General features: G+C 36.8%; 1 protein-coding gene across 1 annotated transcript in view; it reads right to left on the reverse strand.

The window, feature by feature from the left end:
* Window positions 1–301: 301 nt before the first annotated feature.
* CDADC1 (cytidine and dCMP deaminase domain containing 1) overlaps window positions 302–12,122 on the reverse strand; it is a 43,751-nt gene continuing 31,930 nt past the window's right edge. The window contains exons 10-12 of the mRNA XM_027848072.1: window positions 10,493–10,682; window positions 6,301–6,361; window positions 302–4,792 (exon numbers count right to left, since the gene is read on the reverse strand). Of these exons, the coding sequence (XP_027703873.1) occupies window positions 4,719–4,792; window positions 6,301–6,361; window positions 10,493–10,682 (325 nt within the window). The 3' untranslated portion in view covers window positions 302–4,718. The remainder of the gene's footprint in view (window positions 4,793–6,300; window positions 6,362–10,492; window positions 10,683–12,122) is intronic.

Consider the following 12,122-nt stretch of genomic DNA (forward strand, 5'->3'; position numbering starts at 1 on the left):
TATTACCAAAAAGCATTTACTGAATGTCCATTGTATGCAAGGGATAGAATCAGAACAATCTGAAGGCTGTGGCTAATTCACTTTAAATGGGATTTCAGCAAAAACCTAGAAACAACCTTTGTGACCAGCAACTGGAGTGTGGCTGAATACATTTATTTCTATTTAATGATACTACTGTCCCATTAAAAAACCATGCCTGAAGAGCACACACACAAAAAAAAATGAAGACACACAAAGTGGGAAAAGTAGAAATAGAAGTACATTCACATGAACTCTGGCTGAATTAAAAAAAAAAAAAACAAAACCAAGGGCAACAAACCTTTTTAAGTTTACATACAGAAAAGAAATCTCAGGTCAGATTAAAGTATTATTTTGTTTAAATTTGTATGAAGTATTTTTAAAATTTTCAACCAAAGTGTTTGGATTTCATGATTTTATTCTTTCTGCTCCTAGTTTATATTGTTGAGAGTCCTAAGTTTGTAATGAAGTTATTTTAGAAAAAAAGAAAGGATACAAGGAATTATCAAAATCTCAGCACCAGCTCTCTATTTATTCCCCAGAGATTTCTGTGCATGAATTAGGTACTTATTTTTGATTTTTAAAATATTCTTTCATTGGACAGACATTTGAAAAGTTGATTAAATGATTCAGAAAAAAAATCTGAAAATGATTCATAAAAATGTTCATAAAAAACTAAGTTATGAATGGAAAGTGAGGTATTGCTTTTGAAAGCGTGCAACTCAAGTAAGTGTTTGGCAGCATTAATGTTGCCCCATTTCAAAAATGATAATATAACCAGCCCATTTAAAAAGCTGGTGATTCCCTCCATTTGGAAAAGTTGAAGCATGACCACATGTAGCTTTTTTGGTCCGCTTCACCAAAATAGGTAGGGAGATGACCATCATTCTCACATAATTTTTTTTTCCAAAGGTATTTTAAAATGAAAAAAAAATAATTACTAGGATTATCTTAAGATGCTACTTGATTTTGGCCCTTTTACTTTCTGTGACTAAAGATGTCATCCCAAAATGAATATATACTTTTTCAGCCCATAACTAATATATTTTCTTTTTCAGAAAATAAGTATAGCCGCTGCATACATTTGGGGGACACTATGTAGTTGACATGGAAGTATTAACTGAACATGATGACGATCATTTTATGAAATTGGATATTCAAGTTACACAGTTTAAAGCAGACCCCTTTAAACCTGAACTTGCTGGTGATGTTTCAATGGGACACAGTGGGGAAAAAAGTACACAAGAACAATGCAACAATTCCAAAGGATTTCACCATTACATCAAGAGTATGCATTCCCCTCAAAGTTTACATAGTGACTTTAAAAAGAAAACACACATCTGCCAGAGATCCATGTGTACATAAGCAAATCCAAGGCTTACACCAAGTAAACTGAAGACAGTAGAATCTCTCTGTGCTTCTAGCAAACTGAAGTTTATCTGGTACTGAAAGTTTAATAACACTCATTTTCATGTATTAAGCACCTTATTATATGTTTACTAGAGTAGGAATGGCTACCCTATGTATAATGGTTAGTTAGGTAGGATGCCTGCCCACTGGGCCCAGCAGCTACTTATTTAGGAGAAAGCAGGAAAGGTTAGTGATCTTAGTAATAGAAAATGTTTGCTTTAAGAGGCAAGGCAGATTACTGCACTTACCAACATGTCTACATAGCTCCTGAGGCTAGAAATGTGACTTCAAAAAAGGTGGTGTCTAATTGTGACCCCAACACCAACTTGAACTACACGAATAGGTATAAAATACTAGTGACTCTAGACATCACCAGCCTAAAAGCTAGTTTTTAAAAATTCATTGCCTGAAAATTCTTTAGTAGTCTTTCCTATAGTTAATGGATGTGTTAAAGTGAGTGTCAGTAGCCTAAAGAACTGTTAACTAGAACTGTGGGACATAGTTTCCATATTGATTAAAATACATATTTGCTTGTACCCTGACTTCTTTTATGCCCATACCCTTTCAGGATGATGCTCTGGAGATGAATTACTGTGCTCTGTCTGCAAGACTGGGCTGGACTGAATAATGCATGATTATTTCATATAGCCTTATATGCCTTTGGTCTGCGAGTCTGAGGTGATTTACCTAGGCTTTTATAATCCAAACTTAAAACTGATGTAAATCAAGTACAACCATCCTAAGACAAGAATGACTGAATTTCTAATGCCACATCCAGATGGAATTTTGAGCAGTTCTCAGCTTAAAACCCACAAGCATTTAACAGTGTATAGGCAACTCTGAATACAGACTAAACTCTACCTACTAGCATTCTATTTCTCAATATGAAACAAGGAAAGCTAACAGTGAGAGATTCTATATTCTCCACTTAAAAAAAAGCATCTGAGAAAGAAAGCCTCCAGACCAAGGCAAAAGCTCCAGAAGGGTTGCAATGAAATTATGTATATCCAATATATTCAACAGGGTCAATGTGGTAGAAAAGATCCATGGAACCTGGGTCTTTGGCATTTGGCTGAGGGGAGGGAGGAGCAAACAAGAAGAGATTCCTCAAGTATTATGTGTCTTCATTTCAGTCATTACGGACAACAATGGATTTAAAAGAATAAAGTAGAAATTCTCATCTCTTACTACGCTGTGGAAAAGAAAACTTCCAGCCAAGTCAGTTGGCTAAATAAATCTCCAATGCTGCTAGGACACAAAGCTGTAGTTTCAATTTCTATCACCAATTAGAACTTAGCTTAGTTCCGTCTTGTTCATTTTTTAAAAGTCTGCTTAAAGCTTTAATGAAATTAATTTACCAAATAATTTATTTCCTATGGAAACTTTTTTCCTGGATAAAACAACCTACAAGAAAGTAATATTGAATCTGAAAACCTACCAGAGAGGAAAAGCAAAAGAGAAACCTTTTAAGCCATCATTCACATGTAACTACCTCCTTAAACTGCAAGCTAAACTTAATGGTGACAGCAAACACCATTTAGGTGCTCCATTGTGCAATGGCAATCAATTAGCCCTTTCTAATTGATGTTCCAAAGAAATTTCACTTAGAACTTTTACCACTTTAGCATAAATTTTTGCACTCTGCCCCTGTGGGGTCTAAGACAAAGCTGGGCACACAAATACATATTCACCCCATAAATGCTGGCTGGCTGAGTTGATAAAATATTCTGCTGGAAGACTCAATACTACAAAATAACTCAAGTCCAGCTCCACATAGATGCATATGAAAAATACATATTGAACAAGTTCACACTACTTTCGTGTATACTGAACATTTTAGTATGTATGAATCTTGCTCAGAAAAGAGCTTAGTTTTTTTTTTTAAGTCCGTCTTGAAAGTTCGTCTGGATAATTGGTGTAATGTTTCACGTGTGTATGCTTTGTTCCCTTCACTATCTCCTCTTTCTTCCCCATCTCTGTATTTGCCTGAATATATTATCCCCAATCAAAGAGCAGAGATTAGCTGAAAACTGGGCAGATAGAAGGGCAAGCCTAGAAAAGTCATGTGCTACTATGGAAAGAAAGTGGACAGAACTGGAGGTAAGATGAGCGAGTCTGATGGCCCCAGGCAGCAGGTGGCCCCTCAGAATATCAGCCAGTGGATGTTCCCTCCTCCCTCCTGGAAAACACAGAAAAGGGACCAGACTATCCTATCATTTATTATTCATGTGTGGGCCAAGACTAAAGCTGATCATTTTCTCTCTCAAAATGGAATTTTCTAGAAATTCTTCAGCAAATAAAAATGGGAAGGAGAGCAGTTAGAAATGGAACTTAAACTCCACGTAGTGTTTGCTGTTAAGATTGTTCTAGCAATCTTAATGGCAGGGAACGTTTCTTTTTTCAATATATTGTTTTTTCACTTCAAAGCCATGAGATTTTCAACATCACTTATAAATAAGGAACAATAAAGAACAGGATAAGTAATTCTAAAGTGCTCATTAGAATTTACCACACTAAATTATCTTATTGTTAAAATGATCCTCCAATTTGGGGAATATTTTAGATTGAGTGTCCTTTTCAAAAGATAATGTCAATGAACAAGAATGCTATTATGAAATAATATTTTCTTCCTGCTGCCATCATAATTCAGTGATAATTCATTCAAGTCAATCTGACTTGTATTTAATTTAATCAAAGGATTTGGGGATAATTAATGACCATTTTAGAAACTAACTTTCAAAATGGAGATCATGGTCTATCAGAAATTACCTTATTTTCTAAGAATCAATTAAAATGGATTAGATACTATTGATTAGTAAACCCCAGACATGAAACTGACCTTTAGGGAGTTTACTGACTCTTACAGGTCATGAGACTGCCAGTCATTTCTTTATGGCAGTTAACTACACAACAATCTTATGGTCTGAATGAACATCTACCCTTCAAATGGGTAGCTTACTCACTTCTAGGTTCTGGCCCAGGATACCTAGCTGATCTAAACTCCACATCAACAGAAATCAGCCATCCAATAGTCTTATTCATTGTTGATACCTCATATAGCGTAATAAAAAAACCCACCGTACTCTAGAAAACACACAAAGAAATCTAAAATAAAAATATTCTCATTAACATTATTCACACATCCCAGTAATAAATTAACTTCCTTAAAAATACTTGTCAATTATTCCCTAAATTCCATCCTTATTTGAGAGGCAACAAGGATGAATTTAAAAAGTGCAATAAAAATCCTCTCAGCCTCCTCTCTCATTCAGGCAGGACTTTCTTTTCTTTTAGTGGTTTCCAAGACATAACTTCTTGTTTTGGTGACATTCTTCATCCACTAACTCAGGTGTCTTGAGACCATCTGAAGCACAGGAAGAAAACGTCTTTAAACACAGCAATTGGATTAAAACAGTAATATTGGAAGACCAAGTTATTGTTGAGTCAAAATATAATTTTTTTTAAAATTTTGTTTACTTTGAGGTACTGAAGTAGAAATTCTAGTGACCAGTCAGTTTGTATAGTGACAGGATGAAGCTTGTTAAATAAACCCACTCTGACCTTTCTAGATCTGGATTAACATTCAGACTTAATCTATGGCCAACACTTCATGTATGAGTCAGTAAAAAATGCCACTCATCTCAGGGAACTTAAATTGAACCTGCAACTTTGTGAGTTATGGTTTCTATTTTAACTAAAACATGTATTTGCCTAAAACTTGATAAATACTAAAAGGCTAGAATTACATTTTTAGTTAAGTTTACTCTTTACATAAAGCAGATTTAACCTAATTCCTCTCAAATGCATTATTGATGGCAGGATGAGTTTGATTTATAGTGTTACTAATTATTGAATAAACATCACTTTGTTGCAACATAAATTTATACTTAATTACATCAAGAGTCCTTAACTTGACAGTCTGGGAGATCCCTTCTCAGAACAATGGTCTTAAATTCTTAATCGAGGGAAATGCTAAATTTCAATAAAAGTTTAGTGAAAGTAAAGACAACATTTTTTTTTCCCATCCAAGTATAGAGGCTCCCTGAAATCTATCTACTGACCCTGGGGGTTAAGAATCCTTGATCTAGAATGTGGCCAGCCAAAAGGTTCAAGAACTCAAATTTTTGTAGAATTATACAACAATTGAGGTTCTCAATCAGGAGTTTGGAAAGCCGTAGAAAATCAGAGCTGTAAGGGACTGTGGAGACTATCTAGTCCAACTCCCTCAGTTCACAGATGAGGAAATGGGTCCAGTAGGTTTGGGTGAACTGACCAAAGTCACACATGCATCAGACTGAAGGTGTGAACTTAGGTTTTTAACTCTTTCTTTTTTTTTTAATCCTTTTCCCACTATAAAAGGATGTCTTCTTAAGTCCTGAAGTACCTTTTGAATCCAAGATTAAATTAAGTTCAGTATAGCTAGAGTGTTAGTTGTATTGAATAGTATTTTAAAACCTAGGTATAAGGCATAGAGTAACTTTCAGTTAATCATGGATTAACTTCCCCCATCATTCTGGATAAATGAAACTTAAGTCTGTTAAGAATGCATATATTTCCATTATTCAGTGCTATGAAATAATTTTCTTATCCTCTATATTAACTTTAAAAAAGCTGATTTGGATATTGGATGCTACTCTATTTGTTTGTGTTTTAATAATTGGTGGTACCTAAAAGTATAGATCTGACTTATAAATTTGGATCACCTAACTTCACATGTAAAACTTTCTCCATCAAATCAATTTTTAATATGGCAAATATCTACTTAGTAAGGCGAAAATATCCCACAATATGCCTAAGACAAATTTGGTTCTCGAATTTATGCATCATTGTACTTAATAACAGGTTATTTGCCAGTATAATATTTATACTTACTCTCTATGGTTTCAGACTCATTTAGTCCCAGAATATGAGCTTCTGTTGGATTCTGTTGCCACTGTAAAAGGCACAAACATTTCGTTTATATATATAAAAAAAAAATAAAAGCACTGCAAACTCCATGCTTTTAAAACAATGAAAAAACAAGAAAAGGGGGGCATTTTCATCATAGCTCTGCATCATTGAGTGCTTTATTACTGTCTCCGAGGAACACTGAGAAGGGCCCCTAGAGATCAGCTAATAAATCTGATTATTTTATAGGTGAGGAAACAGGCCCAGAGAAGTGAAAGGGTTTATCCAGAGAAAAGAAAAAGGCCTTTGAGTGGTTCCTCGGCAGAGAAGAAGATTCAGCAAAGGGGAAAGCAGAAAGTTCCCCTTTCAAGAAATGGCTGTATCCACCAGGCTGCCTCAGAATCGCCCTCTTCTCCTGCCTGACTTGAAATTCCCAACCTTACAGTCACTGAGGGACCAGATAAAGGCCCAAGCACGGAATTCAGAAAACTACACCTCAAATATACGTTTCTTGGGAGCCTGTCTCCATGAACACATAAGACTGAATTAGTTTTTCCCCAATTCATAAAGGTCAAAGGATATGAACAGGCAGTTTTCAGATAAAGAAATTAAAGCTATCTATAGACATATGAAAAAATGCTCTAAATCACTATTAATTAGAGAAATGCAAATCAAAACAACTCTGAAGTGCCACATTACACTTATCAGACTAACATGATAAAACAGGAAAATGATAAATCCTGAGAAGATGTGGGAAAATTGGAACCCTAATGCATTGTTGGTGGAGTTGTGAAATGATCCAACCATTCTGGAGAGCAATTTGGAACTGTAAAGGACTATAAAAATGTGCATACCCTTTGACCAAGCAATAGCACTTCTAGGCCTGTATTCCAAAGAGATCATGCAAATGGGAAAAGGACCCACATGTACGAAAATACTTAGAGCAGCTCTTTTTGTGCAAAGAATTGGAAATTGAGGGGATGTCCATCAGTTGGTGAATGGCTGAACAAGTTGTGGTACATGAATGTAATGGAATACTATTGTGCTATAAAAAATGATGAGCAGGCAGACTTCAGAAAAACCTGGAAAAACTTATATGAACTGATACTGAGTGAAGTGAGCAGAACCAGGAGAATACTGTACACAGCACAATGTATGATGATTAACTTTGATAGACTTAGCTCTTCTTAACAATGCAAGGATCTGGGGCAGCAAGGTGGTGCAGCGGATACAGCACTGGCCCTGAAGTCAGGAGGACCTTAGTTCAAATCCAGTCTCAGACCAAACACTTGACACTTACTAGCTGTGTGACCCTGGGCAAGTCACTTAACCCCAATTGCCTAAAACAAAACAAAACAAAACAAAAAAACAAACAAACAAACAATGCAAGGATCTAAGACAACTCCAAAGGATTCAAGATGGAAAATGCTGTCTACATCCAGAAAAAGAACTATGGAGTCTAAATGCAGATCAAACATATTATTTGCTCTCTCTCTCTTTTTTTTGTTTGTTTTTTCTTTCTTGTGCTTTCTCCCATTGGTACTATTTCTTCTTTACAACATGACTAATGTGAAAATAGGTTCAATATGAATGTATATGTAGAGCCTATATCACATTGTATGCCATCTTGGGGTAGCAACAGGGGAAAGAGACGGAGAAAATTTGGAACTCAAAATCTTATGGAAGTGAATGTTGAAAACTAAAACTAAATTAATTAATTTTAAAAAAGAGTAAATTAGTTTATCACCTTAGCTAGCTGATATCTTGGGCCCTAAGGGGATGAGACACAAGACAGATAAATTTCAGCGAAGGGTACAGGGGAGCAACAAGCCCGGAGTGCAGGGCTGACTTAGGTGATCAGGTGCCTGGGGGGAACAGAACGGAGAATGGGACAGCTACAAGTCTAAGGGAAAGGTCAGACAGAAGCCTTACCTACTTTACCATGTGCGCCCAGGGCCTGCACTGAAGCAGAGCTGTTTTCTTGGAGGTAAATGGTACCACCTCACCTGCCTGACCTACTCACCACTCCAAACAAAGAAAGTGGTATGCTTTCAAGGACCCCCCACAGACAGATATGGTAAGGCCCACAAAGAGAACCTCTTGAGGGCAAAGTGAGAGGCAGTGCACTGCTGGCACAGGCACCTTCTGAAAACATTACAGGGGGATATTCCTTCACCATTCTCCCATTTTACAGTAATTTAAAAAACAAACAAACAACAGACTCTTCATCCAATTTAGTTTCAGAGTCAATCATACTTCCAGTACTCTAATGAGAAGGGAAGGGAACAAGCATTTACATAAGTGCCTATTATGTACCAGGAGCTTTTTTACAATTATTATCTCATTGGAGCCTCACAACAATCCTGGGAAGTAGGTGCTGTCATTATGCCTATTTTACAGATGAGAAAACTGAGATTGACAGAGAGAGACAAAGTGACTTGCCCAGGGTCACACAGCTAGTCAATGTCTAAGGCTGGATCGACTAAGGCTCAGGTCTTCCTGATTCCAGGCTCAGCCCTCTGTGTCCTGTGGCACCAGGTATTTTAGTTTTCTAATGACGATATCAATGGAATTAGGTAAGATGAAAATCTGGTTCTATGTGGTTCACTTAAAAGTAGTCTGGGAAATGGCCACCAGTTTACTTTATAAAATCAGTGTTTAAGATAGTACTTCCTAGTCCTGATTTGGCAATATTCCAGAGCAGAACCAATTACCTCCCAATGATATGGTGAAAAATAATCAAAATAAAAGTAGTATCAATTCATTTTAATGTTTAAAAGCATTCAACTATCATGTATTTTTGTATTAAGTTTTGGCTGAACTGAATTCAAACAAAGAGCCCTAATATGACCACTCCAGGGATATGTGGCCTATCTGAGGACTGGCACACAGTGCCTGACCAGGAAGAGCTCATAGAATCCTGAAAAGCACAGGCTGGACAGATGCTAAGGCAAGAGAGTGAGCTAAACATGTACACCCAGAAATCCACTGAGCAGGGCTCGCTATAGGCCAGCAGCCCAAATGATTTGACACAAATTATCACTAGAGAAACAAAGGCCAAAAATGACAAACTTTGAGGGAATACAACCAGATGGTCACTTTTGGCCAATGGAGATTCTGAACTCTGCTCATGTCAACAGCTGTCAATGGAATGACTTCACCAGTCTGTACTTGCCCAAGGAGCCTGCGTCACATTCTGGGAGCGGAGGTTAACCCGCTATCAGCAGCAGCGGCCCTCAGTGTCTACGGAGACGGAGTAGCCACTGAGGCTGACTCTGGGTGTCAAGTTTACAAGTGCTGGGAAGCAGAGGCTCTGTTCTATTCCCCAAAAGGGCACAGGAGAAGCTAAGGCGAGTATCTGTCTAGAGAAGGAGGGAGAATGTTAACCTGGCTGGGCTGCTGATTCCAAAGCCCGAGTTCCAGGGATCTGACACCCCTACATATTTATTATCATTACTCTGCCATAGGAACAAGGATTTTTAGGCACCCAGACAATCTTAAATAAGTCTGTCTGACCCAAAATGATGCTGAAATATCATTACAATTAAAACAGAAAAACAATTAGAAATTTTTTTTTTATTTATATTGAAAGCTGGTTTTTCAGGGAAGTAGTTTTATGAGGTAGATGATATAGTAGATGAAAATTCTCAAGAAGAATTTTGGGAACTTTTGACATGAACTACATTGATTCTTTGCTGGAATTTTTTTATTAAAAAAACAAAACAAAACAAAACAAAACAAAAACTAAGGTGTCGAGATAATTGCAATTATTTTCTTAAGGCAAATTTCCTTTTTTAGGAATTTGAGAAAGAAATAAGAGATGTTCCTGAAGTAATTAGGTTAGGGTTTTGAAGAAAGGAAGAATAAAGGATTAAAAACAATGATGTCTGTGTATACTTGAAAAAGAAATTTGCCTGAAGTAGAATCATCCCCAGACCAAAGGTCTAATTGAAGCCAAGGGGCCCAGGGAATGTGTCTGGAATGGGGGTGGGGTAAGGCAGCAAACAAGTCCCATATGTACAGATATATGCAAAGCCAATGCTCATAATCTGAGTGTTTGTATAGGAAATCAAACCAATCACCACAGTTTTCATAAATGCTAAAATAATTGGGAACTCATGCTTCTTAACCACACAAAGGGAAGGACACTGTTGAAAAAACACTTTCATCTACTTACTGTAAATTTGCTAACACCTTCAAGCTCCTCAAACCTCATGTAAGAGATGTCTGCCTTCTTTTTTCCAACATCTACATCTCCTGCATAGATCTGTTTGATGCCTGCACCTTTGATTAAAGGCACACACTCATCACATGGGCACTTAGTCACAAAAATCATAGTTCTTTCTTCTGGCTTTATTTCTTGACACCTAGAAATAATGAGAAAAACTTAGGAAAGTGTTAAGCTACTGGTTTTAAAGAAAACTTTAAACACTCTGAGAACAGACAGAAACTTTGGTTTGCTTAAAACTATACCACAGCAACTAAAAAACAGTAATTAAACTTACTACTGGTGAAAAAGCACATTTGATTTAAGGACATTCACAAAAATTCATTAAGATTTTAAGAGACTGGTAAGGTTTGGTACAAATTCTGATTATGCTAGACAAAAAAATTGCAGATGTAAAAAGAAATGAAAAGGGAAAACAGTGAAGTATAAGCACCGTAGGATTATCTTTTTATATAATACTGCTCTGGGGGTTCAATTCAATTCCAACATTTATTTAGGACCTATACTATATGTAAAGAGCACTATGCTAGGTTTTATGGGAAGATACATAGATTAAGATTCCATCTATGCCTTCATGGAGTTTATAGTCTAACAGAGAAAGGACTCCTACCCTATTAAAAAGCTAAGTAAGCATCTTTTATCACGCCTTTTACATTTATGCTTTGAGCTGCATTTATTGTAACCTGATTCTATCATATTACCCTTGTCCTAACAATTTACTTCACAAAAACTAAATATGACAAAACAACTCCCCCACCAAATGCAGCAAATGTCACTGTAATGAAGTGTAAACAAAAGAACAGATTTCACAGGTCAAATTCTTGCAAATTTTTGCATGCAAACTATGGGTTAGGAAGTAAGAACCCTGAAAAGAGGCCACTCACACTCTGCTTTTCTCCCAGAAGCTTTACTGTGCATGATGACGATTTTAGTTCCAAATCCTCCTTTTTTAAGCTATAGTATTAGTACTGACAAGGAATGACAAGCCTTAGCACATTGTCTTAAAATTGTTGAAAAAAGTCTTATCCAGTATTGTACCAGCTAATAGTGTTAACATCATCATACCAGATAGTGGTATGTCTGTCAGTCTGTCAGTCAGTCAGTCAGTCAGTAGATAAGCACTTATTAAACACTTACTGTGTGCCAGGCAATGTGCTAGGCACTGGGGATACAAAGAAAGGCAAACGACAGTCCCCGCCCTTGAGGAGCTCACCATCTCAAAGTATATGCCTAGTTTTCTGAGCAAGACAACAGAAAAAAAATCAGCAGGTCCAACTTTAAGCACTAAAGCAAAGGGCTCTCTGTTGCTTGTGGACCAGCCTTGATACATCTGGAAAGGTAATGGATCACCAGGTAATGAAACCCTTAACCAAAGCCACCAGTGGAGACAAATACACAGCAGGGGAGCTGTGATCTGCACTGGTGGAAAGAGTGCCCACGGATGAAGGGGATCCCTGAAGTATTAAAACAAACTGTATGTCATTTTGTAAATGACATACTACAAATATAGGAAGCAAAGGCGATCTCAGTATTTAGGGTCAGTGTAGTGTGAACAAGAACTAAAAGCAAAACTTTAAAT

The sequence above is a fragment of the Vombatus ursinus genome, unplaced genomic scaffold (genome assembly GCF_900497805.2).
Source record: "Vombatus ursinus unplaced genomic scaffold, bare-nosed wombat genome assembly UNPS02005659.1, whole genome shotgun sequence".
NCBI lineage: Eukaryota > Metazoa > Chordata > Mammalia > Diprotodontia > Vombatidae > Vombatus > Vombatus ursinus.